The 26,972-nt window shown below is 53.5% G+C and overlaps 11 protein-coding genes across 11 annotated transcripts; 8 read left to right on the top strand and 3 right to left on the bottom strand.

Annotated features, from left to right (window-relative positions):
- Nucleotides 1-198: 198 nt before the first annotated feature.
- PG985_010946 (uncharacterized protein) lies at nt 199-1,687 on the bottom strand (the record flags this gene model as incomplete). Its single annotated transcript, XM_066830713.1, has 2 exons — nt 199-973; nt 1,047-1,687. The coding sequence occupies 2 exons, from the start codon at nt 1,685-1,687 to the stop codon at nt 199-201; spliced, it is 1,416 nt and encodes a 471-aa protein (XP_066681395.1).
- Nucleotides 1,688-3,338: 1,651 nt separating this feature from the next.
- Nucleotides 3,339-4,973, top strand: PG985_010947 (tubulin/FtsZ family protein; the record flags this gene model as incomplete). Its single annotated transcript, XM_066830714.1, has 4 exons — nt 3,339-3,346; nt 3,404-3,444; nt 3,575-4,686; nt 4,743-4,973. The coding sequence occupies 4 exons, from the start codon at nt 3,339-3,341 to the stop codon at nt 4,971-4,973; spliced, it is 1,392 nt and encodes a 463-aa protein (XP_066681396.1).
- A 1,083-nt stretch (nt 4,974-6,056) lies between these two features.
- On the top strand, nt 6,057-6,326 carry PG985_010948 (uncharacterized protein; the record flags this gene model as incomplete). Its single annotated transcript, XM_066830715.1, has 1 exon — nt 6,057-6,326. One exon carries the CDS (start codon nt 6,057-6,059, stop codon nt 6,324-6,326), a length of 270 nt encoding a protein of 89 aa, XP_066681397.1.
- Nucleotides 6,327-7,612: 1,286 nt separating this feature from the next.
- On the top strand, nt 7,613-9,252 carry PG985_010949 (voltage-dependent anion channel; the record flags this gene model as incomplete). The annotated part of the gene is made up of 3 exons (XM_066830716.1): nt 7,613-8,080; nt 8,216-8,702; nt 8,771-9,252. 3 exons carry the CDS (start codon nt 7,613-7,615, stop codon nt 9,250-9,252), a joined length of 1,437 nt encoding a protein of 478 aa, XP_066681398.1.
- A 257-nt stretch (nt 9,253-9,509) lies between these two features.
- PG985_010950 (uncharacterized protein) lies at nt 9,510-10,121 on the top strand (the record flags this gene model as incomplete). The annotated part of the gene is made up of 1 exon (XM_066830717.1): nt 9,510-10,121. One exon carries the CDS (start codon nt 9,510-9,512, stop codon nt 10,119-10,121), a length of 612 nt encoding a protein of 203 aa, XP_066681399.1.
- A 1,098-nt stretch (nt 10,122-11,219) lies between these two features.
- On the top strand, nt 11,220-13,584 carry PG985_010951 (uncharacterized protein; the record flags this gene model as incomplete). Its single annotated transcript, XM_066830718.1, has 4 exons — nt 11,220-11,345; nt 11,411-11,833; nt 11,890-13,097; nt 13,158-13,584. The coding sequence occupies 4 exons, from the start codon at nt 11,220-11,222 to the stop codon at nt 13,582-13,584; spliced, it is 2,184 nt and encodes a 727-aa protein (XP_066681400.1).
- Nucleotides 13,585-17,204: 3,620 nt separating this feature from the next.
- PG985_010952 (endo-beta-1-4-glucanase D) lies at nt 17,205-18,447 on the top strand (the record flags this gene model as incomplete). Its single annotated transcript, XM_066830719.1, has 5 exons — nt 17,205-17,575; nt 17,654-17,831; nt 17,893-17,973; nt 18,043-18,106; nt 18,182-18,447. The coding sequence occupies 5 exons, from the start codon at nt 17,205-17,207 to the stop codon at nt 18,445-18,447; spliced, it is 960 nt and encodes a 319-aa protein (XP_066681401.1).
- A 1,113-nt stretch (nt 18,448-19,560) lies between these two features.
- PG985_010953 (uncharacterized protein) lies at nt 19,561-19,998 on the bottom strand (the record flags this gene model as incomplete). The annotated part of the gene is made up of 1 exon (XM_066830720.1): nt 19,561-19,998. One exon carries the CDS (start codon nt 19,996-19,998, stop codon nt 19,561-19,563), a length of 438 nt encoding a protein of 145 aa, XP_066681402.1.
- Nucleotides 19,999-21,209: 1,211 nt separating this feature from the next.
- Nucleotides 21,210-23,531, top strand: PG985_010954 (uncharacterized protein; the record flags this gene model as incomplete). Its single annotated transcript, XM_066830721.1, has 1 exon — nt 21,210-23,531. One exon carries the CDS (start codon nt 21,210-21,212, stop codon nt 23,529-23,531), a length of 2,322 nt encoding a protein of 773 aa, XP_066681403.1.
- Nucleotides 23,532-23,889: 358 nt separating this feature from the next.
- PG985_010955 (uncharacterized protein) lies at nt 23,890-24,940 on the bottom strand (the record flags this gene model as incomplete). Its single annotated transcript, XM_066830722.1, has 2 exons — nt 23,890-24,424; nt 24,489-24,940. 2 exons carry the CDS (start codon nt 24,938-24,940, stop codon nt 23,890-23,892), a joined length of 987 nt encoding a protein of 328 aa, XP_066681404.1.
- Nucleotides 24,941-25,881: 941 nt separating this feature from the next.
- Nucleotides 25,882-26,799, top strand: PG985_010956 (oxidoreductase domain-containing protein; the record flags this gene model as incomplete). Its single annotated transcript, XM_066830723.1, has 1 exon — nt 25,882-26,799. One exon carries the CDS (start codon nt 25,882-25,884, stop codon nt 26,797-26,799), a length of 918 nt encoding a protein of 305 aa, XP_066681405.1.
- Between the last annotated feature and the right edge of the window lie 173 nt (nt 26,800-26,972).

Consider the following 26,972-nt stretch of genomic DNA (forward strand, 5'->3'; position numbering starts at 1 on the left):
CTGAGCAACTGTATATAAAACTGGATGCGTGCTCTCCATCGTATATACAATGGTTTTCGTGATATAGTAGCCTTCCTGATATGCCTCATCGAACGCCGGTATCCCCTTGAGTAAATCGCTGCCCACCTAAAGACACATATATACCTCGCGCCCGGTCCCATCCCAACCTGATAGTTCAGGTTGTTTATTTTCCTCTTCTTACATCAACCCTCCCAAGACAACCTTGCTGACGTTGCCGACCTCTTGCTTGAGCCCAGCCCGGCTCGAATCCTCAAACTCCTTGACCACGCCCTGGATGATAATCTTGCGCACCCTCGCGTCGGCCTTGGTGAACAGCTCCGCAATGGGCGGCGTGCACTCCCGAGCGCTGGGTATCAAGCTCATGAGCCGCGTGTAGCAGTCGATGAGCACATCGCAGAGCGTAGCAAACGTCTCGAAGAAGTCCGGGTCGAAGGGCAGGCTGGGCGTCAGCAGATGCGTGTACTGCTCGCCGGGGAGCAGGTCGTTGCCCTCGCCGCCGAGCCCGAACGAAATGACCGACGTGGGCGTCTGGTTCACGAGGCTGCCGCTGCCCATAGAGAGGCCGCCGCCGCCGCCGCCTCCTTCTCCTGCATTCCCGCCCCCCTCGGGAATTTGTCCCAGGTCGCCAGCGCCCGAGGTCCTCCGCCCTTTCCCGCCGGGGCCGCGGCGGAACATCTGGGGTAGGCGCGCGCGCGATAGCGAGGAGGCATTGACGCCGTTCTCAGTGTGGATTGCCTGGAAGGATTCGAACTCGGTGAGGAGCGTGTTCAGAGACCGGAGGAACTCGAGCGGCGTGGACGAATTGAGGTCAACGACGGTAGGTAAAGAAAGTCCCAGAAGTAGGTAATTTGTCGCGCGGCGAGCTATTTTGCGCGAGTCGAAATAGGGCATGCGAGCCAAGTCGGGCTTGTCGAACAGCAAGGTGTTGAACCAGTAAACTCGGCCTTCGTGACTATGAGGGGGAAATGTTAGCGAGAAAAAGACTCCCTTGCGCCAATGCATGCAGTTCAGTGAGGGTTGCGTACGCCTTGCGTAAATAATCCAATGTCGATATCCTCTTATTCGCAATCTCTTGGATGTGCTGAAATATGATGTTGCTCTCATTCTGCGGCCCCAATCCTCCCTGGGCGCTGACGGAACCGTGCCTTTCCGTCGGCATAGGCGGCGACGTCACGGCGTTATTGTATCCATTGGAAGTGGGTGCGGTGCGGCTCAACATCCTGCTGAACGAGTCGACGGAAGCGGGCGAGGGGGCGGTGGTAATTTCGTATTCTTTGGAGTACTTGGCCGCATTGGCGAGGGCGTGCTCGGGAAGGGCAGGTGGTGCAGTGTCGTCGACTATAATCTGTCCGCCCGCGGTCCCATTCGATACACTGCCTCGGCGCTTCCCCGAGAATGAGGCTCGGCGCACGAGACCTGTGAAGGAAGGTTTGCGGTCGCGCTCTTTGGTGAGGAGCCGGGGCCTCTCTTTCGCGGGCTGCGTAGTTCCTTCGCGCTCGCCGTGGCTGGTGCTGGGTCTGGATCGTTGGCCGGGGTGGTTGGCAGTCAGGCTGCTGCTGTTGTTGCTGCTGCTGCTGTGGCCGTTGTTGTTGTTGCGTCGACTAGTAGCTCCAGAAATGCTGGCGGATCTCGAAAAGGGAGCCGCCGATACATTTTGGTCCTGCATGCTGACTGACTCTTCGGGGCAATGGGCCGGGCTGGGCTCGAGTGTTAGCGCACTAAAACCTGTCCCTGCTTCTCCTGCCTCCTGCAGCAGCGCGCCTGACACCTGGAGTGAACCGGACCCTTCAATTGATTGATTGTGGGGGCGGAAACAAAGACAAATGCCCGATCGACGAGTTACAGGGAGAATTATCCGCGTATCGTATGGGACGGGTGTGTTAGAGGATTATGATTAGCCAGGAGTTTTGCGGCATACAAGCGAGAGAATGAGAAGAAAAAGTAAAAACACCCAGTGAGTCCACTGGTGAAATGTGTAAGTCATACACAAGGTAGGGAGAAATAAACAGACACCACTCGAGAAATACAATAACAAGCAATAAAAAAAAGAAGACAGCCGATATCGTTATCGTGGTCTAGAAGGTCGACTCGAGAGACACACCCAGACAGAGCCCGCGACATGAACTAGTCAGCCATGATTATTGGTAGGTATGAATTAGCAGTTTGGAGGCTGAATCTGTCTAAGAGTGCGACAACAGTAAGACACCACTGGGCGCGAGGACTGACATGGCAAAGCGAGGGGGGTAAATTCAGGCTGGTCGGCGGCGATTGGGTTTCCCTTATGTAGGATGTGCTGCCGCGTCTGCAACGTTCGGTTTCGAGCTGTCAAAAGTGAGGTTGCAAGGGTTGCTGGCGCCCATCCTCACTATAGCGGGCAGCATTATTGCCGCCAAAGTGCCGTGGCCTGCCCTGGCCCAGTATTCATCCCACGCTGTCGTTGCATTAGGAACATCATGTTGACCCTTGTTGGCTGAAGTTTGATTTGTTTGATTTGCTAGGCTCAATCCAGGACCCTGAAACAAGAATTCTACCCAGATTGGCGTCGGAACCGCTGCCGAGACCATGATCGTGGGCGTTTGATTTTCCTCATGACAAGGAGTGCTACTTGCTCAGCTCGTAGCCCCTACGCAGGTTGCAGCTTGTCATAGGCCTATGAACTGAATCCGGGTCCTGCTGGCGAGCCAGGCATGGGATACTAGAAACATCAACGAAAGCTTCAATGATGGAGGCCAAAACATCAGGGTTCGTAGCCGCGAAGGGGGCGCTGTTGAGACATCAATTGGATGGTGATGGCCTCAGGATTCGCTACGTCTATATATGGTAGGTTGTGTATCAGATGTAAACAACTGGAAGTGGCATCTCAGCACCTCTCAGGATGCAAGGAAACACGCTGGATGTGTGATGTTGGTATGACACTGTGGGATGTGATTATTACGGTTGCGTTGCATGCTGCCAATGCCAGGAACCAGCAGCACATGCTAATCAAATCATGTCAGCTAGGCGAGCCAAATTGCGCCCCTGGCCACCCCTCAGCCCCTCCTGCTGTGGGTGTTTTTAGTTGACAGGCAGATTGGCCTATCAAAAAATCACCGCCTGCCCGCCTTCACTTTTGGTGAAGTCTACCACCACTACATCGGCGGGATGTACTTGTTAGCGTAGGGAACGCGCTACGCGATAAGATAGGTAGTTGAAGCCCAAACAGCTCTCTAGACGCGTGCAATTAGCCAAGCTCATGTGGTCTGGTATGAATTGGTCTTGAACAATACCGGCGTCAAGTATCCCCATCTTCTGCTCTAAGCTTGCTCGATGTCGCGGTGATGCCCAGGTACGCTTTCAGGAATCCCCCGCCCCAGATTGTCTTCTCTGACAGATAATTACAAAGGGAAATTATCACCATCCAGGCCGGCCAGTGCGGCAACAGCAGTCAGTCTCTACTTTCTTTAAAACCTTAACCCCCACCCAATCCAGCTCAATGCCCATGCCAAGAGCTACGACGACTTCAAGGGGCAAATAGGGGGAACGATGGAACAGTTGGACTGACATATCTCGGCAGTCGGTAGTCAATTCTGGCAGCAGTTGTGTCAGGAGCACGGAATCAACCAAGATGGCAACTTAGAGGACTTTGCGACCGAGGGCGGTGACCGCAAGGATGTGTTTTACTACCAGAGCGACGATACCCGATACATACCGCGTGCAGTCCTGATCGATCTCGAACCCCGTGTCATCAACGGTATACAGACCGGCCCGTACAAGAACATCTACAACCCAGAGAATTTCTTCGTTGGAAAGAACGGCATAGGAGCCGGCAACAACTGGGGTGATGGATACCAGACGGGCGAATTGGTGCATGAGGAAATCATGGAGATGATCGACCGCGAGGCGGACGGCAGTGACTCCTTGGAGGGCTTCATGTTGCTTCACTCGATCGCAGGTGGCACAGGATCAGGCCTGGGCTCATTTCTACTCGAACGAATGAACGACAGATTCCCCAAGAAGATCATCCAGACGTACTCGGTTTTCCCGGATACTACTGCTACGGGCGATAACGTTGTGGTCCACCCGTACAACAGTATCCTCGCGATGCGCCGACTGACGCAGAATGCCGACTCGGTGGTGGTACTAGACAATGGTGCTCTGTCCAGCATTGCCGCCGACCGCCTGCACGTACAAGAGCCATCTTTCCAGCAAACGAACCAGCTAGTCTCGACAGTCATGTCCGCCAGCACGACGACTCTACGCTACCCCGGCTACATGCACAACGATTTGGTCAGCATCCTCGCCTCGCTTATACCTACGCCACGATGCCATTTCCTTATGACGGCCTATACCCCCTTCACGGGCGACCAGGTCGAGCAAGCCAAGACGGTACGGAAAACTACAGTTCTTGATGTGATGCGGAGACTGTTACAGCCCAAGAATCGCATGGTCTCTACACAACCCGGCAAGAAAAGCTGCTATATCTCCATCCTCAACGTTATTCAGGGTGAGGTCGACCCGACAGATGTTCACAAGAGTCTACTCCGTATTCGCGAGCGAAGATTGGCGACTTTCATTCCATGGGGCCCAGCCAGTATTCAAGTCGCATTGACAAAGCGCAGCCCTTACGTCCCTATGAGCCACAGGGTCAGTGGTCTCATGCTGGCAAACCACACGAGCATCGCGACTGTAAGTAAAGTATCAGGCGTGCGTCCCAGAGCAAACACAGGCTAACCGTTTCGCAGCTCTTCAAGCGAATTGTACGGTCGTACGACTTCATGCGGAAACGCAACGCCTTCATCGAGGCTTACAAGAAGACATCGCCTTTTGCTGACAATCTCGACGAGTTTGACGAGTCACGACAAGTTGTTACGGATTTGATCGCCGAGTATGAGGCGGCAGAGGACGCAAACTACCTGAACCCGGACGAGGGAGCCCAGGCTACCAGTGCGGAGACAGATAAAAGACTCGGTTGAACCGGTCAATTTGAAATGAATGAAGATATGGCGTTGGTGGTGTTAAATTCACGATATCAATAAACCTTCTGAGCATTACATTGGCCTAGAACAAGCTGCATGTATGGTGCAGGCATGCGAGTCCCTTCGAGAAGCATCTGTGAGATGGTATGAGGTGGTTGGAACTTACAGTAGCCAGGAAAACCTGGAAAACCCTGCCGTCGCATCACCGTTGATCATCCCGTAGAGCTCTACCTGGTTGCTGATGTAAAATCGGGTAAAGATCGTGCACTATTAGGTCTGGTTGCTCCTCTGTATCGACAATAAATCGAGATCTGCTCCAACGAACTACCACCTGCCAATTCATATTACGTCTTCAGTGGGTTTGCAAATCGCACTTTTCACTCAGGCTGACACGACCAAGGCTGTCAATTTGGCAATCAGTGTTGGGTACATGTACCTGAATAAGTTTTCCGCTGAATAGCCCCGCGTTACCGCCAGGGACCCCGCCACCACGCTCAAGTGTCAAGTGAGGCTCTCCACAGGCTTGACGTCAGGTTTAGTGACGTCAACGTACACGAATAAACGGAGGTAAGCTCCGGTCGTAGAGCCGCAACGAAACAAACATCGAATCTCTACATACATAAAGACAGACCAGAACCTCTGCGTTACTGATTTTCTCTCCAATTCACTAAACAAGCAACTCATCACACGACCAAACCAATTTCAGGAATAATATTCCATCAACATTGCATCTCAACCAACCCACACAAGAACAACAACCAAACAGTAAGTTCTACTGCCTCTTTTCCTGCGCCTCTCTCAACATCGGATGCTACACAGTTGTGGCATTTGCCTCCCTGGCGTTGCTGGGCTCTTGTGGAAATCAATCGTGCGATAACGAGAGACGTGCTGGGAACGTAGCAGGCAAACACCGCTATGTTCTTCCCGCCTCGCCCGTCGGTGTTTGCTTCAAGATGCCTTCACAAGTGAATCTACGTCATCTCCAACTTCTTCAACTTCACCCCGCCACCCAACCATTGAACATATATATTCACACAATCTACAATGTACCGTCACTAACTCTCACATCAGAATTTCACCATGACTCAGTCCAAGGCCGATAAGATCGAGGAGGTCCGCTCCAACCTGCCCAAGCCCGAGGAGCCCCCCGTCAAGTCTGACTTCAACACCATGGATGGCTCCGCCACCAACGTCGGCTCCGGCGGCGTCTCCAGCGACGTCTCTACCGGTGATGGCTCTTCTTCGGGCCTGCGCGAGCCCGCCTCCACCAAGGATGCTGACCTGAGCAACGTCGGCCGCGAGGGTCACGACAACCTGTCCGGTCCCCCCAAGGACGCCGCTGCCAAATAAGCTATGTCCCTCCGATTTGGAGACAAACTGAAAAAAGCGATGGCGTTTTCCTTATTTCATCAGAGCAAACGAAACAACCACACAACACACATAGGCGCGAGGCGAACGAGGGATACTATATCACCGGCGTTACGAGATATGGCTTGATGACAAACTTGAGATATGCAACGGAATTGCATTGTATAGGGCAACCTCGATTGATGAGACATCTCGAGACTACCTCACACTAGTCGGATCAATAGAATATCTGACACCATATCCTTTCTTCATTGCAAGTGAATGTGAACCCGCGATTGTGAAAAGTGCCGAGCAACACGAGTAATTGCTAGATCAACAAAATGCTTGAGTTCCATGACAGGTGGAACATTGTACGGATCCTTGAATCAGTGCTTTTGGGGCTTATCAACTTAGGTTATTTCCGAGGCTTCGGAGAGGTTCGACGAAGATTGCTGTCAGTTTCTTGGCTTCGCGTAGACATCGACTACCTGCACAGATGTAAGTGTTCAATTGGCTGGTTATTGTCAATGCTGAATAACAAGAAAATGGTTTGACCGTCAATGGTACACATTGACTGCGCTATGAAGTCGTGAGCCCCGAGGCTGTATTCATCCGATGGCGCCGGAGAAGACATCCCCAAAAGTCAAATTCCAGTTGACTGTACTCAAAATACTCGGATGCGTATTTCCAGAACGAGTTGTTTCACTGCAGCGAGCCACCCACGTAGGCCAAGCAATTTTGCGTATTCGCCTGTCTAGGCGAAAGGTCCCTCCTGAATCGAGCAGAAAGTGTTTGGTCTGGGCGAGATGGCGGGATGTGGTCTTGATGGTACGCATCGGGATTGACGAGTCTCCGGGGAGGCAATACCCTGGATACCAGTGCTGAACTGCCATAGCTGTCAACTCAAGACCTTGGTATCGCGCTTTGATGCAGTTCATGTTATCTTTGCCCTCGACGTGTGATTTCGGCAGCAAGGATAAATAGAATGCCCCAGGCGAGCGACTGCTGTTTGGCACAGACAGCTGCGGCACGCAGCTTGAAACGAAGAGCTTACAGGGGAAACGATAACGAACTTACATGTGAGTTTTTGGATTCCATAGAATATTATGACCAATGTTCAGGCGTTTAGACATATTCGAGTGCTGCGTTCCGTTCTACTGTTGTATAAGTTTATTCAACCCCCCCTATTTCGTACACTATTCACTACTCAGACCACTTCCTCCTGGACGAACCGTGGCTCGCGACAAGAGTAAATAGGGGTCCCACATCATTTATCTCGTTTAATGAACATGGAGAACCAGAGATGGCCAAGAACAACGAGCTGGAGAGCCCAACAGCATGCACGGGGCAGTAAGAAAGACGACCCAGCCGACGAAGGTTACGTCTCTCAACAACACGATAACGACGATGACAATGATGAAAAGAATTCACCAGAACCTCTCTCGGAACTCGACAAAATCCGCCGCAGCCAGGGCTTCACGTCGGCGCGAGTGTCGGTGCGGGAGCGGCTCTCGCACTTTACGTGGTGCTGGTTCGAGTGTACCATGTCGACGGGCGCTCTGGCCGTCTTGGTCGGGCTCCAGGAGGAGGAAAAGCCCTTTTACGACACTCCGACGCGCCACACCATCCTGCGACGTGTAGGCCTGGGGTTCTTCGTCATAGACATACTCCTGTTCACACTGTTCTTCGTGCTCATCTCGGCCCGGTTCATGATTCGGCCCGCCGCGCTGAAAGCTTCGCTACATCATCCGCATGAGGTAAGTAGAAACGATATTGAAGAAGTCCAGCGTATACGGCAATAGAGCGATAGATGGCGCATGAAGAGTATCGTGTCCTGGCAGGTCGCCTCCTTGTTTGCTACATCAGAGCTAACCAACTTCTTCTTTTGATAGTCCTTCTTCACCGGCACCTTCTGGGTCTCTATCGCGCTTATAATAGAGGGGCTGTCGGAGTACGCCGTGCCCTGGATCAGCAGCATCATGGGCAACGAAGAGGAGCCCCGTTGGATGCACCAGACGATCGAGGCGTTCTTCTGGATCTACGCGGCCGGCGCGCTGCAGCTCGTCATCTTCCAGTACCACGTCATCTTCGACGAGGAGCGGCTGCCCATCGTGCAGAAGGCCATGCCCACCTGGATCCTGCCCGCGTACCCCTTCATCATCATGGGCCCGCTCGCGGCCATGATCCTCAAGTACGGCACGCTGCAGCCGGGCCAAGATCGAAGCGCCACGGCCATGCTCATTGGGGGCATCTTCTTCGCGGGCCTGGGGTGGAGTCTCGCCTTCATCATGTACACCGTTTATATCACTCGCCTGATCAGCGGGGCGCTGCCAAAAGTGAAGAGGAGGCCGGACATGTTCGTGGCTGTAGGGCCTGCCGGTAACGTAGCTCCTATTTTTCATTCCGTTCCGCACTTCTTTCTAACGCATCTCTTTCGTTGCGTTTAGGCTACACTGCGACCACCCTATCCAGCCTCGGCATGATGGCGCCCAAGGTGATCCGGCCGACGTACCTGGACATCACGTCCGGGGTGCCGACAGGGGACCTGTGGAAGGCCATGTCGGTCCCCGCGGCCATGTTCATCTGGATGCTGGGGTTCTGGTTCTTCGCGCAGGCGGCCGTATCGTGCCTGCGCGGGGCGCGCCGGATGCACTTCACGCTCAGCTGGTGGGCCTTCATCTTCCCCAACGCCGGTCTGACCCTCGGCATGGCCCAGATCGGCCACGCCATCGACTCGGCCGTCATCCGCGACGCCTTCGTGCCCGCCATCACGGTGGTCCTCATCGCCGTGTGGCTGCTCGTCGCCTTCATGAACGTCCGGGCCGTCTGGCGGGGCGACGTGCTTTGGCCCGGCAAGGACGAGGATATGGAGGACCTTCTGGATGACGGCAACGAGGGTGGGGAGACGAAAGCGGGACACGACGACTAAAGGGTCCAAAGAGGTGTATGCTAGGACCGCAGAGTAAGAACCGAGTATCGCCATGATTTAGCCCATGTAAAACCATCTTTAGCAAACAATTGTGCCGCTTTCCACATCACTTCAACGTTTGAGTGTGGCCAGCTGAAGTGTGTTGACGTAATGATTTATCTTTCAGCTGTCAGTAAATCTTACTCCAGTCTTTGAAGTCAGGTATAAATGTATGCAGAAACGTATCCTCCTAACAAGTCTTTGCAACAATAATGGCAATGGCTGAACCATACACTTGTTGTAAATGCGACAGCTCGGAGGGCTCTAGTCAATTGGCCATCCGTTGGCCGGACCACTTTCTCCCAGGCACCACCGACAACTTCGTCTCTAACGAGCTCATCGCCAAAGAATTGACCGCGCGGCAGGTCTGGGACTTCCTGGCGGACATTAGCAAGTGGGAGAGCTACTACAAGAACGTCTCGCAAATCACGGAGCCCGACTCCGGTCCGGTCCTCGAGAAGGGCGACGTCTTCAAGTTCAGCACGTTCGGGTTTCCCGTCCTGACATGTTCCGTCGAAGAGTCCGTGCCGCCGCCGCCTATCCAAGCACCAACAGCGCGGCCGTGTCGGGTCGCCTGGTCGGCCAAGTTGGACGCTCCCAACCCCGAGGAGAGCGTCGAGGTCTACCACGCGTGGCTTCTTGAGGACCTCAAGGGCGGGCGCGTGCGAATCTTGACCCAGGAGAGTCAGATTGGAAAGCCAGCCGCGCATTTGGCCGAGGCGAAACCTAATAAGATGTTGCTAGGCCACCAGGACTGGCTGAATGGGCTGGTGGCGGCGGTGAGGGGCCAGAAGATTGGACAAACCAATCTGGACGCGATTGAAGGGTGAGAGATGCTTCTAACTTCATGGATATGTACTCATTCGTACAGTTCATAGGTTTCGTATTGGAGCGCCGAGATCATTTCCTGGCCACTATTTTCTTTTGAAACTCAATCAACTGCTGCTGCTGCTGCTGCTGCTTCAAAGGCTGGTTTCGCGGAGAACGAGGAAAGCGTTGCTAGTGAAGAAGACAAACCTTAACGGAGCTTTCCAGGGTTTGTGCCGTTCTGAGTATATGTAAGCAAGATACGACAAGTCACAGACGCCTATTGATTGAATGGAAACTTCGCAATACAAGACCATGTCTATAGTAGGCATATAACTCGCGCTCTTCAGGCGAGCCAACCTCAGAAATCTTCAGCGCATTCTGGCTTCTAAGGCGGGGATCATGTTAGTGTAACCCAGCAATTACCGGGCCGACAAAACCGTCCCCGCAGCATGCAGGACGTGTCCAGTCTCCAACGAAGAGAGAGACCTCAAAACTGCCGTACATCGGATCAGCGACGAAGAACGTGGCGTGACCGAAGTGCAATCACAGAAACGAGTCCCGGGAGCGGACCTTCCATGCAGGCAGCCTCGCAGCCTGGGAAGCGAGTGGTAAGCGGAACTGATGTTCTAGCGTAACTGCCAAGCCTGCGTCACAACGGTAGCCAATGGCGCAATTGCTTTTGATTGCTATCTCCTCAATATTTCGCTCAATCGTGACCGGAAAAGGAAGGTCCCCGTGTTGCTTCCCTGCTGCAAATCCATGACTCAATTGCGATAGGCAGGTCAAACCAGCCGCAATGGATAATCACCAAGGGGATGCTTTTCCGGTTCCTACGCCGCATGGTAACCCCGCGCGCCTGCTTACGGGCGGGAACTTCAAAGACGTAATGTAATCTATCCATTCTGCGGTGAGACGCTTCCCTGGGTCGTGTGGCCATGGAAGGTTGGCCCGAGAGGTGAGACAGGCAAGTGTACCTGAGCACATATAAAGCTCATGTCCTGTATTACCATGGACGCTTGTCTCTCTGGTCCGTTCCTGTGTAGCCTGACCTAAAGTAATCTTGAGCTCTGTCCAGTCAATTGTCTGTCATACAAGGCAAGGACTCAAGAGACACCATCATGGGACGTGGCTTCGTATCAAGCGCGTTGGCGCTCTATGCTGGCTTGTCCAGTGTTGCTGCGTTAACCCCAGAGGGCATGATCTCGGCCAACCGCTACAGTGATGCTATTCCCAATCCTACTGGCGTATGTTCTGAAACACCGCATAGCCATGTTTCCGCTTTGATCAAGCGTGACTAACGCTCTTTCAGGATTTCGCTCTCTTCACAGTCTCCAAATACTCTTTCGAGAACCGTACTTCCTCATCCAAGTGGGCCAAGCTGGATTTGAAGACGGGTGACATTAGCGACTGGGAGGGAGACGAGTCCATCTCCGAATTCGTCTTTATTGGCCCTTCGCCTTCGTCCATCCTGTACGTCAACGGCACGAACGCGGAAGACGACGGCGGCGTAAGCCTGTACTTCGGCGACGCCCTGAAGATCGGTGATGCCAAGCTCGTGGCATCGATCCCCGCTCCACTCTCCGGTCTCAAGGCAGCATTGACCTCATCCGGCGACATCAACTTCCTTCTCTCGGGCCTGGCTTACCCCAATGGGACTGCATACAACGAGAACTTTGCTACTAAGCCAGCAAGTGCCGGTCGCATCTACACCTCGCTTTACCCCCGACTCTGGGTGAGTGATGGATTGTTCCAGACAGTTTCTTCAATCACGGCTAATTCTTTTCCCAGGACCATTGGCTTACCCCCCAGAAATACGCTATCTTTGGCGGAACTTTGAAGAGCGGCGCAGCTTCCAGTAACGGAACTTACAGTGCTGGAAGCAGCTTCTCATTCGATGGCAAGCTGACCAACTATGTCACTGGTATCTGTAATGCTACATGTGCTGAGAGCCCAGTCGACACCGAAGGAGACGAGAGCGATTATGATTTGGCACCAGACGGAAGCAAGCTCGTCTTCAGGTCGAAGGATATCGACCTGCCTCTGTCCAACTACACGAGCACCCCGCTTTACCTGGTTCCCTTCACAGGAACATCAGAAGATGCCGTGCTTCTCAATCCCCGCGGTGCCCCTCCATACACCGATGCTGAAGGCTACTCGACGGTCCCCAAGTTCTCGCCCAAGGGCGACAAGATCGCCTACTTCCAGCAAAACGGCATCAACTACGAATCCGATCGCAAAATACTTTACATTGCCAACGCTGACGCCAAGAACGCCGAGATTACCAAGCTCGCCGGCAAGTGGGACCGTTCCCCGGCCACGCTCGCATGGGCCAAGGATGGCCAGACCATATTCGTCCAAGCTAATGATCTTGGCCGCGATCGTATCTTCTCTATTCCAACGACTGCTGATGATGACTTCGTCCCGAAGAACATCACAGACGAGGGCACGCCCTCTGGGTTCCACGTCATTCCGGATGGGCTGATCGTCTCGGACTCCAAGATTTGGTCGAGCCGCGATATCTACACTGTTTCCGCCACGGGCGAGCCTCTCAAGACCTACTTCCAGGCAAACAAGGTCGACCCCGAGCTCGCTGGTCTCGGTCCTGAAGACGTCACCGAGTTTTACTACGCCACCAACAGCTCTGAGATCAAGCAACAATCGTGGGTAATTTACCCGGAAGGATTCGACAAGACCAAAAAATACCCTCTTGCGTTCCTCGTTCACGGCGGTCCCCAAGGCAGCTGGGCAAACTCGTGGTCGACTAGATGGAACCTTAAGACCTGGGCCGACCAAGGCTACGTCGTGGTCGCACCGAACCCGACGGCATCGCAAGGTTGGGGCCAGAACCTGACAGACGCGATCGCTGGTAACTGGGGCTCATACCCCTACTGGGATCTGGTCCACGCCTGGAAGTACGTCAATGAGACGTTCGACTACGTTGACACCACTCGTGGTATCGAAGCTGGTGCTTCCTTCGGTGGATACATGACGAACTGGTAAGAATTCGATCACCTTACTCTGGTAGTACCACAGACCCGTAGCTAACACCTCGACAGGATCGCTGGACAAGAGATGGGCCAGTGGTTCAAAGCTCTCGTGACCCACGACGGTGTCACTCAGACACTGGGCTCCTACGATAGCGACGAGCTCTGGTTCATGAACCACGACTACCGCGGTCCCTACAATGCCACCGGCATGGTGCCCGGCTCGCCCTACTACGACTGGAACCCGCTGCTGTACTCCGGCAACTGGTCGACGCCCCATTTCGTTGTGCACAACGAGCTCGACTACCGCCTTCCCATCAGCGAGGGCATCCTCCTCTTCAACATGCTCCAGGTTAAGGGCATCCCGAGCAAGTTCCTTAGCTTCCCTGACGAGAATCACCTAACGCTCAAGCCTGAGAACAGCCTGGTCTGGCACACTGAGATATTCAAGTGGATTAACTTCTACAGCGGCGTCAGCAACACCACGAGCCCGTTTTAGAGCAGTTCTTGGGTCCTGAGTTACCAGTCTGATCATGATGAACACGCAAGTGAATGGAAGGCATTCCTACAAATCTCGAGTGCCATAATATTAGTAGAGTAATATATTTAATCACCTCACGGTTCCTGAATGTGTTGATGTCAAGGGAGTGATACTCTTAGGGTCGTAGTAAGCGGCTTCAGGGGTTTGTTCCTCCTATCTGAGCGATCATTCCTTGCCATATAGTGCCTCGAGATCAACAGCTGTAGCACCTCAATATAAAGATTACATTTATCAGACCATCTTTAAACTATCCTGGACGTTCATGAACTGTCAGCATGATCGCAGGGAGTCGATATGGTCAGAATACTGATCCAACTTGTACCAGATCACTGGTCATATCAAGACTTTGTTAGACAATATGTTCATCAAACACATGGCCTGGAGGAGAAACTTTCAACTATTTGTATATGATCAAGTCTCCTGACTACTTGATATCCATGTACTTGGCTGTCGGGAGGATAATAGGACTCAAGAAGGGTGGTGTCAGATATCTAAGCTGGCAAATACTTCTACAAGATCTTGTTTCACAGTAATGGTGTGGAAATGGGTATCAGGTAGTGGACTCGAGTACCATTGATCAGTGACCACAAACAATTCCGGGATGCCCTTGAAAACAGATACAAGGCAGGTCACTGGTCTTGATGAGAGGGAGCTTCAAATTACACAGCTACGACTCGGTAGTAGGGGATTCACGGCATCACATATGCAAATTGTGCATGGGATCGGTAGGCCATCTACATAACACTGAGTATGAGGCCCAGGTGAGGTAAGGCCAAGTACGCGTGGGTTGGGTGCCAGGCAGGTACCTGTGTAGCCATTCATTGCCCAAGGCCCTCACTCCCTAAGCAGGAACTGAGCACACTTGACCCTTTCGGGCAGAGATCAAGCAGAAATCTTGAGAGAGCCAATAGGAAAAAGGTACCTAACCTACCAAATGTGCCTTGCAGAAGGGCAGCTGGCTTAATGGACCAATCAGAAAAATCGAAATCGGGTGGGTACCGCTGGGCCCCCCTAAACAAGGTGCGGCTCTGCTATGCTGTAAGGACCCCGAAACGTTTTCGACCAATCAGAAAATTCCCCACCCTACATTTACACTGGAATAAGGTACTGGAATTTACAGTCATGCTGGCGCACCCTCCCCGGGCCCCAGATTACTGATTGCGGGCCCATTCTGCCCATCTGGAAGGGAATAAAGGGACCCAACTTTCCTCCCCAGCTCCCAACTTCTTCCTCCCTCCTCCATCAACCCAAACACCTTTGGTCAAGAGGACTTGGATCTTCAACCAACATCAAGCTTCTTCTTCTTCAAGGTCCAACATCATCCATCTTCATCAAGTCTCATCATCAAACACCTTCACCAACTTGATCAAGTATCATCATCACCAAGCATCTTCAACACATCATTGCTTCCTCCTTCCACCTTCACCATTGGTACACCATACTACACACATACCACTTGCCAACACCAACCTTGCCTTGGTACATCACCTCAACACAACAACAACATTGGCATGCAACCTTCACCAAGAACATCGGAAGCAATGATCAAGATGTCGTCTCACACAAGTTGACTCAACCATACAAAGTAAGTCCAACCCAACCCAACCCAACCCAACACAGTAAGGCTTCTTTCATATTCAAGATGCCTAACCATCCTCTCCCACAGCTTTCCACATATGACCACCATTCACTTCTTTTCCCGTATCCACCGTCAGCACATCTTTCCTTGCACCAGTCCCGTGCCCTCACATCCCCAGTACGACCTCTTCCACCCAATCACGTCAGTACCTTGGCAAGCTTTGCACCACCAGAACTCCAGCGTCACCTTGTGGCTGCACAATGGCTCTTCTGCGCATCGCGACTTCATCCTGATCTCATAAGTCGAGCGTACTTCGGTACAGCATTTCGCAGAGTTTCAGGTGATTTAATGTCAACACGGAACGCGTCTTTGGAAAGTTGGGGATCTGGAACATGGGATCCCTGAGATAAGCCTACTGCTCTGCTTGGTCATGGTCACTACTGTTGGTGATATGTAGAACTGGAGTCTTGGAAGAGTCGATAAAAAACCCGAGTCAGCTTCTCATCAAGGATTATGGTGGCGATGCATCACCCGCCTTCAAGGTAAGATACTAATTTATTCTCCCTCACCTCCAACATTCTACTAACATTCAAGACGAACATACCAGCACAGCACCAAGCAAACAGCGAGATCCGACTGATACATACAAGGCAAGCCACCGAGTTCGAGGCAAGACAAACACACAAGGCGGGAGCATCATGGCAACAGCGGAGGACATATGGGGCATTGGATAATGGGACTTTGGCATGGCAAATTGGGAATTCTGGGATTAGAAACATTCATACATACATACACATGACACTTCATGGAGGTGACATGAGGGACGGTGGCGGGCACTTACTTCAATCTCTGCTTTTGCAGCTGAATGCAACACAACACAACACAACACATCATATCATAGCATTCAACCACTCAAAATCAATACAGCTGCAAAGCAATTGAAGACAACTCATTTCTTGATCTTCTCCATTTGATATTTGTTTTTTCTCGTGCCAAATACAAATCGCGATATGCTGAACCGGGATCTTGTTGTGCCATTTTATCTGGCTGTCAGGTTGTCGTCCAAATGCTGTGAGCTGCCAACAAGTGGGTGCCCAAACACGAGCATGGCTTGCTACAAAATAGTTGCCTTTAGCCTTATCTTCTGTACTCTGTTGACCTTGAATACAGTAAGTACACACAAGCTGCGATGAAGCCGGCAATTGTGTATGATAGATGGTAACTTTACTTGCGGCCGACTTTTGTGATGTTACCCACGTTGAAATAACTACCTACAATAAGAACACCTGGCATCGTCCAGCGTCAGGCACTGCTGACACGTGGAGAGAGGACAAGCAATTCAAGCTTGTATGTAGATCCGGGCAGCGCAGCCGAAGATATCAAGATGCCAAGACTACGCTCTCCTACCAACCAAGTGAACTGCGTGTCCCGACCAACCCTCACAACATCCAAGAACTCCCCGATTGCATTGAAAACGATACCCATGTGGCATGAAGCGAGAATGTCGTGTGGAACGTGGCGTGATCTACCTGGGCGACGGAATTTTGCTTGCGTGATGCCGCGGCGCCATGCCGAATCCGACCACCGGACGTCGTGGCTCCGGCTCCGCCCTGCAAGCTTGTCACCTCGTTTCGGCGCCTCGGAACCGCCAAAAGGGCTTGTCTGGAAAGATAAGCCTCTATGGGGATGGCTCTAAGTGCACCCATTGGAGGAATCTGAGAATGACAGGAACCAGCAAGCAAGCGACTCCGAAGGGAAAGGTGGGATGGCGGGACGCACGATGCAGTCACACATCCATCTTGAGCATGTGCCAAGCTGACTAACTTGGCACCGATACTTATAACAGATTAACGCCGCTCGTTCTCATTCATTTGGACTTCTTCTATCCTCGTGGAATCTGAACTAATTTTCCTTCGAGCACCCAAGAGTCGACACAAAGGGCACCTCCGTCCAACGAATAACCAGCTTTCGTCCCCCGCCCGAACCCAACCCACCCACGATGCGAACCACCGCCCTCCTCGGCCTCGCGGCCAGCGCCTCGTCGCTCGCCTCGGCCCACACCATCTTCGTGCAGCTCGAGAGCGGTGGCACGACGTACCCGGTATCGCACGGGATCCGGACGCCGTCATACGACGGGCCGATCCAGGACGTGAGCTCGGACTCGCTGGCGTGCAACGGGCCGCCGAACCCGACGACGCCCTCGGACAAGGTCATCGACGTCCAGGCCGGCAGCACCGTGACCGCCGTCTGGCGGCACACGCTGACCTCGGGCGCCGACGACGTCATGGACGCCTCCCACAAGGGGCCGACGTTGGCTTACTTGAAGAAGGTGGATAGTGCTACGGCTGCGGCTGGGCCGGGTAACGGGTGGTAAGTACGGATCTAGGTTGCTACGCACGATCTACCACGGAAGGTATACAGGACTAATCTGTGTTTTCATTGTCATAGGTTCAAGATCCAGCAGGATGGGCTCAACGGCGGTGTTTGGGGCACTTCTAAAGTCATCGAGAACGGCGGCCTCCACTCCATCAAGATCCCCGACTGCATAGCCGATGGACAGTACCTCCTGCGCGCAGAGATGATCGCCCTGCACGGCGCAGGCTCCTCTGGTGGTGCCCAACTTTACGTAAGTCATGACTACGGAGCGTTTGCCATCTAATGCTCTCACTTACACGGATTCTCTCCAGATGGAATGCGCCCAGATCAACATCAAGGGAGGAAAAGCATCCGCGTCTCCCCAGACATACAGTATCCCGGGTATTTACAAGGTATGGCAACACCCTCCTTGATCCATGTTACAGCTTAGTTCAGCGCTGATGCTAATTCGATTTTCGTAGGCAAATGACCCGGGTCTCTTGATCAACATCTACTCCATGGGCAGCAGCAGCTATGTGATTCCCGGTAAGCCTCCCCTGACTTGAGTTAGACACACAAACCCGACATAGAGAGTGTTTAACTAACCATAACCCCCACCAGGCCCCGACCCCTTCACCTGCGGCGCCAGCCCCGGAGCCGGCAACCCCGCGCCCGCACCCACCACCACGAAAGCTGCCCCGACCACCATCGTCACATCCACCAAGGCGGCGGCCCCGACCACCACCTCCAGCCCCGGTCAAGGAGGCGGTTGCAGTCCCGTAGCCCAGTGGGGTCAGTGCGGCGGCAAGGACTTCAAGGGTTGCACGGCGTGCTCCGGCTCTTACAAGTGCATCGTGAGCAATGAGTACTATTCGCAATGCCAGTAGACTCAGGGGGGTGGAAGAGGAAGATCATACCATCTACAAACGTGATAATAGAGTAAGGTCTTCAAAGAGTGCCTAGACGTTAAGTTACGAGTCTTTCTAGATCTACCATTTGCATCTCAAAGCAGTTATTTTAGGAATGATCAGTGTTGTTAATTAACTAACTAACCAAACCAGCTACCGCTGGTTGGTTGGTACCACCCTTGCAGCCGATTCGGCGATGGTTGGTTGGTAAAACGGTTGATTAAAAGGGCGTTGGTTGGTTAAGGGTTAGTTGGTTCGTATTTCGCGATAATTTTTAGTGTTGTGGTCCGTGCGGAAGCTTCATTTTCGACGGTAACGCCGACGAGGCTCTGTTTTCGAAGGTGACGCCGGCAAGGCTCTGTTTTCGAGTGTGATGCCGGCGAAGCCGGCGAAGCCAAATTTGACTATGGTGAATAGTGATAGATAGTAATATATGGTGATGTAATATGGTGGTGATGAGCTCGAGATGGCTCGAGGGATAATAGTTCGAGGGATAATGGCTCGAGGGAGGATGGCTCGAGGGATAGCTCGGGAGATGGAGCTCGAAGCTCCGAGACTAGGTCCGAAAAGGCTGGTGGCCCTATATTATAAGGTTATTAATAAGCTTATCGATAAGGGATTCGGAATAACGATATCTCGTCGGACCGGCCTCTAGCTCTATAGGACCGGCCCTTAACACTATAGGAATATCGTAAGATCGGTGATATTCCGGCTTCAATCCAACTATATTAACTATATTAACTGGTTAGTAACTAAACGGGCTTGATGGTTGATTGACAGCATTTTTTAGCAGGCCGTGGTTGGTTTATTAATATAGGGGTGTCAGTTGGTTGGTTAAATATAAGGTTGAAATGGTTGGTTGTTTGACACCACTGGGAATGATTAGGGCAGTCAGTCTCGCTGGACGATATCTATCAAGACCGTCTAGCATATCTGGTGGTGGTTGTGAAGAGATATCGCACTTCCCAGATGTAAGTGCATTCAGAGCAGCAATGCTTCAAAGTATTGCTGGATGTCAGAGGGAGCTCATGGTAGGCCTGCAAGTGACCATGGCGGGCATGTGTTCGTACTCATCCAGGTGATAGGTTCCTCTCAGCATCCGAATCCAGCCAGTACGTCTCCCAGTATGGCGGTCCACCACTCAGACCAGTAGCCGATCCAGAACCACATCTCGGCCTGGTAGGCCAAGAGGTATGTGGGAAACCCCTCCGGCCAAAGTAATGTGTTGAGAATTGTCATCGCGCACACAGCGACGAGCCCTGAGCAGAAAGGCATGGCTCGGTGGAATATACCGTGGTGCTCTTCGTCATATGAGCTGAATCGAAGATTTGCGTGAACGGCTAGCAGAATCAGCGAGGTGGCGATGCCAACCAATTTAGCCCAGAAGAAGCCTCCGTATTCTGCAATTGGCTGCTCGCGATAATGGCAGGCCATTACTAAAGCTGTAAGATTCATAGTGGCCATGCCAAGGCAAAAATGGCTGATTCTGGGCTCTGGGCTTCTGACGACACATTGCTCGTTTGCAGGCATTGTGGATTTTAGTCGTACTGAGTCGCTTTGCTGGAACGCGTGGCGCCGGTAAGTCGGCTGTCGAGGATGAGGCTTTGGATAGCTCAATTTCGTATATAAACATGGGTTGAAAAGAGGCTTGCCAATTCTGTTGTTGCAATTGCTGGTGGGGAGCGGATTTGGCTCCTGTAGGACAACGATGGAATGATGGCGCTGTTTTGTATGTAGACCTTGTAATTCCCAGTAAGGGGGGAGCTGATTTAAGTTCCTAGTTGTGCTGGATACTATAGGCAATGTTCCATTGATTTGCTTTCGAGAGGCTTTGAGGCGAATACCGAGAAGGAAACGAACCCTCTCACCCCTAAATCTTTCAGGTGCGCCAAATAGGGTAATAGAAAATATCTTAACTTTAGTTGTCAATTTGTGTTGCAACGCACAAATGATTTTCTCGTCCCCAAAGAAACCTGGTTTTGGGCAAACACAAATATGGCCACAACCAAGGTTCTAGATCGAACACCAGGACATACCTACGTTAGTCGACTATCATTCAGGCCTCGGGATTCAAGTTCATGCCGGTTCAGGGATCAATGGAAGCAGTCAAATTAAATCTTTGAAGTAATCGCCCCTTGATTCGATGACCCCCTTAAGGATGCTCAGTCCAACCACGAGTGTACCCAGGGGTATTTGCGACCCCATAGACCCTTAATTGAGTATCAATCCTGAGATACAGTCCTTGTAAGTAATAGAAACATACAGCCAGTCTATCCTATCCGAACGAGATTGACTTGATGGCTCGAGGGATGGGTTCATTGTGCATCAATGTAATAATTACCCCCTCACTGGCTCGGGATCCAAAATAAAAACACAAGGCAGCTGTTGATAACATCCGACTGCCAGCAATGAAGTGTTTCTCCTCCATATGCATTTAGACTAGTGTTGGCCCATCAAAGACAAGGAGCTCTTCTCGACTACATTGTCTCGAGACAAAGGGGATTGCTAAGAATAGTACATTCTCCGGATCAGTACCGTCTTTATCCACCTTCGTGATGACAAAGGCAGAGTCCTCCGACATCCTATGTGTTAGGAACTGTTACTGCAACCATGAGTACTTAAGGAATTGTATGGAGAGGTAGAGCCATAGGAGCTTTTGATAGTCACACTCGTTGCACAACCCGGAATATCGAACTGGACTGGAAAAAGAAAGACTAAATTTCAGAAGAGTATCAGCGAAGATGTCGGTCAACGTCACTAGAGCCTCTGTCCTGGAAGATGGGATATTGCAGTTTCCCACGAGGGGCCCTAGGAGTATTCCCTTTCCAAACGAAAAGGATGTAACGTATGGGCGAAACGCTCTAAGGGGCCTCAACCAGCTGCAGACACGATACGATGCTCCGATCATGTCTGAGAGTCTGTCGAGCGCGTTGGAGTACCTTTACGAGCATCTGCCGGCCAAGGTCCGAGGACTCATGACGTGGATGTCGCCCGACGACATGGACCTATTCCCGGACCATCTCGAGATAGGCGATACCGAGGGGTACAAGACGTTCCACGAAAGATGCCGAGCCAACTCGAAAATCAAGTTTGAGCCTACTTACAAATCCGTACGCGAAAACGAATACCTGATACACCAGGTCGACACGAAAGACGGCCACTACGTCACCGTCATCCTCCACCTCCAAAACGACGACCCGCACGACTGCCGGACCAGCTCCCCCTACACCACCGTCGACCGCTCCGTCTTCATCGACCCCTCGACGGGCCCCGCAGCCGAATCTCGCGTCGCCCACGTGCGCGCGCGGCTGGCCGAGTTCATGCGCCCCGTGCTCGCCAACATCGACGACCGCGCCGCGCACGAGGGCGAGCTGTGGGTGCCCCCCGCGCAGCGAACCGACGAGTACTTCAGCTCGGGCCTGCGCGCGTACGTGTTGTTCGAGGAGCTGACGCGCCGGCTCATCGACCTCAACTGCGCCGGCAAGACGTACGACCCGGACATCCTCTGGCGCCCGACCTGCGCCTGGACTAATCTCGAGAAGGCCCGCGACGACATGATTGGCGCCGCGGCCCGACAGGTCCGCCGCTACATGGACTTCGTCCCCCGCGTCACCCTGTCCTTGATCAAGGGGCCCAAGATTGGCAAGCAAGATCGTCGGGCGCCGGTGCAGCCGCGGCTGTATACGCCGCCGGAGGTTGGACGGATCCCAAAGTCTCGCTTCGTCAATGACGACGAGGACTTTGAGAGGAGCGGTTCGGGAGAAGAAACGGACGACGGTTCTTCTGAGTCGGAGTCGGATGAATCAGACGATGAAGACTTGCACCAGCGTGTGGACGATGCTTTTATGAAGCTTGCTGGTGGCGACAACGCCTCCGATGAAAAGGAGGAGGCGGCGGCGGCGGCGGAAGAGGAAGAAGCTAAGCCTGCATCGATCGGAGCTGCGGAGGATGCGAAAACGGCACGACTCATTGATGATGCGCAGATGGGGTTTGTCGGCGGCGGCGTCGACGACGAAAAGACAAAGGGTGCGGAGGCGATGATGCAGGACGCCCCGGATGCTGCTGCAGATGATGCTGTTCAACGCAGTCGTCGGGACTCGCGAAATGGCGCCGCCCAAACGTCGGTGCTGCAGATTGACACAGGCGCAGCAGAGCAGCATAATGAAGATGAGACCCCGGTATTCTACGGTCCCCAATGGCCCGGGGAGATCCCTCGTCCGGCATCGGCCACTGCGCGTTATCTGGCTAACCGACTCGATCTGCAGGCACCAGAAGCAAGTTTCATTGTCGAGAATGGAGCGGGCGACGCCCTCCCTGAGGAGGCTGTGAGTACGGTTGAGCAGGACAGTTTTGAGATGGAAGTGGAATCGTCTGCCGTTAAAGGGGAGCAGGCGGAGGAGTCACTACTCGTGGACCCCTCCGACGATGTCGGGATCATCCTCCCGGATGCACCTCTAACAACATCCCCGGTGGCGATGACACATGATGACAGGTGCGTTTTCGTCTACTACGACCCGCTGGAAGAGCGGAATGACTTACCTTTCAGTAGAAGCCCACCTCCAGCAATACACGTTGGAGATGAGAATGACGTGGACGAAGACGCGGATGAGGTTGTGAATGAGCCATTCTGTCGCAGCGATGCGCCGAGTCCCGAGTTTGAAGTGCCCATGGCATCCCGCCCCCCTACGCCGGCCGTGGAGAAGAGCGCGAAGCGGAAGCTCAGTGTGGTGGACGACTATGACGACGACACCACCAACACCCAGTCGGTGGAGGAGCCTCCTGCGAAGCGACAGCGTACCGAGTCGCCGTCGACCCAGGACAATGGTGTTGTCGCGGTGGAGGAATACAACCCGGCGCACCCGGCCCTTGGCGCCCCGACGTGGACGTGGGATGCTGCCAATTCGGCGGGTAGCCCGATCCCGGGGCTTGGCCTGACACAGGAGCAAGCCGCTCCGATCGCGATGTCAACGGTGCCCGACACTCAGACCCCTGAAGTAGAAGGCGAAGCAAAAGCGGAGGGTACCGAGCCGGCATCCCCTGAGGTCCCTTCCTACATAGCTTAAGAGTGGTGGGGTGGGAGATTGTTGTGGTATGAATCGGGTAGTTTAGTGCTGTATGATATCTGTATACATAGATCACTGTTCAATTGATTGAGGTTGAGTACCTACAGCTGAGATTACCGGTGGTATGCCGTTACGTATATTCATGGGTGACCGCCGAGAAAAAGAACAAAAAGAAGAGAGATGGGTGGCCGAGCTCCTAGTATGCTGTTGCATCCGTTCCGAAGTGGCTCGAGGTGATTGCGACAAACATCTGCTAGGTGGTAGGATGCAGCCCCAGTAGCCTAACACCCACTGAGGATGCATCGCCTCCATTGAATTTTATCCAACTCTCTGCTAGACCACCTTCCGAATTGACTCCTCATAGGCTGTTCTCCTCCTCTTCCATCGCATCGATACACTCCTTCCACTTAGCCCACGCCGCATCGCCCCCCGGCAACCCCCCGACCAGCGGCAAACGCGTCCCATCCGGGTCGCCGAACCCGCGGAGCCGGCTGATGGCTTCCTTGATGCCGACCGTGCCCGTCTGCACGACGAGCTCCTCCATGGCGCTGAGCTTGTACTGTAGCTCGCGGCGGCGGCGGGCCTCGTCCTCGGTGAGCCCGACCGTCTTGGCCGACAGGGCGTACAGCTTCACGACCGTCTTGGGGAAGAAACCCGCGCACCCGTCGATGGCGCCCGCGCCGCCCACCGTCACCACGGGCAGCAGCTGCTGGCCGAGCCCGGAAAAGGTCCGGAACTGGGCGTGGTCGATGTGCGGGTTCGAGGCCACCTGCGCGTGGTACGACATGTCGCCGTGCGATAGCTTGCAGCCGACGATGTTGGGGTGCTTGGACAGCGTCGCGAACGTCGAGGGGACGACTTTGACGTTGTTGGAGACGCCTGGGTAGTGGTAGCTGATGATGGTGTTAGTGTCTATATAAGTTTTCAATACTTGATCAGTTGAAGGAACTGACTTACATCAAGATAGGGATGGGGCTCTGGTCCGCGACGGCGGTGAACCATTGGATGATGCCCTCCTGCGTGCTGGCGCCGGCGAAGAAGCCGGGGACAAGACACAGCCCCCACTGGGCACCGGCCTCCTTGGCGCCCTTGAGCTGGGCCACGGTCTCCTCGACGTTTTGAGTGGCGGTGCCGGCGACGATGGGGTAGTCCTTGAAGCCGGCGCCGTCGAGGGCCGTCCGCACGCTGGACAAGATCTCGGAGCGCTCTTTGTTGGTCAGGTGGATGGCCTCGCCCGTGCTGCCGAGGACGACGAGCCCTGTGATGCCCGCCTTGGCCAGGTAGACCGAGTGCGCCGCCTGGGTGTCGGCATCGTACGGCGAGGCGATGGCGTTGTAAGTCGCCGACTTCTTGGGCTGGAAGAAGGTGGGGACCGGCACGTAGATGCCGGCCGGGGGAACAGGGGCCATGGTGGTGGCGGTGGTTTTGCAGGCTTATACACGCTTTAAGGAAGTTGTATTTGGAGATAAGGCCAACTGAATTCGCGAAAGGTTCAAAGATTCGTCAATGGATGGAATGAGAGCTTTTTCGACTTTTATTCGGTATATGTCCATTTCCCATTACTCAGGTCTCTACATACACGTATTTATGGTTCCCGGGGCTTGCGCGGGGTTCTCCAGGAAATGGCGCCGCACCCGATTACCGAGGACTGGGGTCGGTGATTCGGTGCAGCATTGCAGCGATCTGTTAGCGATTGATGGTCGGTGGTGGCCGATCAACATGACTTCCCTCGGGCGACAACCGCTTAATGCCATAGTGTGAGCTTGTCGATATTGGAACCACATTGCATCATGTGAAAATTTATATAAATCGAATAAATGTTTCTTCAGAGACAGAGATTAGTTTCATTGTCGGCGGAGTTCCTTCGTTCTTTTCCTAGGCTTAATTCACGTCGCAAAATGACGACCACTCAATCAATGGCGCCTTTCTTCAGGAATCTCCATGCGTACCATTCGTGCCATTCGTACCCTTTCAAGGCTTGGTAACGTCTAGGCCTGTATGGTTGCCCATGCACAAACCTCATAGCTGCACAGCTTTTGCAATGGATTAATGGACATCAAGCTTAGTGGGAGGCGCAATTAGGCACTCTCGTGCACAGCCTACAGGTTAAGTAGAGTGGTTCGCACGCTGCGCCATCTCAATCAGACCATTGGTTTTAGTTTTAGGCAGCACTCTGCTACAAAAACAACAGAGTGACTCAAAGCCATAACTGCAACAAACAGCCCGAAACTTCCTGTACTAGACAATTCTTTATTTTCCAGGTCGAAGTCTGTCGTCACGCATTCATCAAATATTTTCAAAGACTACCCGCGCATTCAGATTTGAAATCGGGCATTCGCAACAAAAAATGATGGCCAGCATTCTGGGCAAGAAGAAGCCGGACTCGAAGCCGGAGCAAAGAAAGCAGCCAATCCCCGTCGTGACCTCCTACCAGTCCAAGGATGTCGCGATCCCAAACGACTTCCTACGGGATGAGAGCCACACCGCCGACTCCATCAGCTACAAGGTGATCAACTTCAAGGAGACAGTCCTGCCCCAGTACGAGCCGTGCTACGCGGCCGTGCTGGACAACGTGCTCACGCCGGCGGAGTGCGCAACGCTCCTGCAGCTCGCGGAGTCGAGCGTGCGGGACGAGGACAAGGACGAGGAAGGCAACCCGTGGCGCCCCGCCATGGTCAATGTGGGCGGCGGCCGCGAGGTGCTGGAGACGAGCTACCGCAACAGCGACCGGATCATCTGGGACAACCAGGAGGTCGTGGACCGGATCTGGGCGCGGATCGCGCAGGTGCCGGGCATCATGGACACGCTGGGGTCGATCACGGGCGAGGCCCTGCTGGGGGTCATGAAGCCGGGCAAGCAGCAGACGTGGTGGGACTTCCACGGCATCAACAAGCGGATGCGCTGCCTCAAGTACCGCGGCGGCCAGTTCTTCGCGCCCCACTGCGACGGCCCCTACAGCACCAAGGAGGACGACGGCACCGTCTACCGCACCCACTACACCGTGCACATCTACCTCAACGACTCCAAGGCCGAGGCCGCCGAGGCGGACAGGGACGCCACCGAGCTCGAGGGCGGCGCCACCACCTTCCTCTCGACCGACGAGAAGCGCCGGCTCGACGTCCACCCCAAGACCGGCCGCGTCTTGATCTTCCAGCACCGCCGGCTCTACCACTCGGGCGACAATGTCGTGGCGGGCACGAAGTACACCATCCGGACGGATCTCTTGTACAAGCTACGCAAGGGGGATAACGGTGGCCTGGAAGTTTGATTGGCGCGAACGAAGGGGTGAAGGCATGTAGTGACCAAGCCATAGATGGAAACTACAGAAACAAGATTGCCCATGTTAATGATTGAATGAATAATGCTCTATTTGACTTTTCTACTGGTTTTTAGAAACCCGTAACAACATACCTGATACGGTTTTCTCGTCCTGCTCAGATT

This window comes from Apiospora marii, assembly GCF_038362585.1.
Source record: "Apiospora marii strain CBS 49790 chromosome Unknown utg000007l_segment0_segment0, whole genome shotgun sequence".
Taxonomy (NCBI): Eukaryota; Fungi; Ascomycota; class Sordariomycetes; order Amphisphaeriales; family Apiosporaceae; genus Apiospora; species Apiospora marii.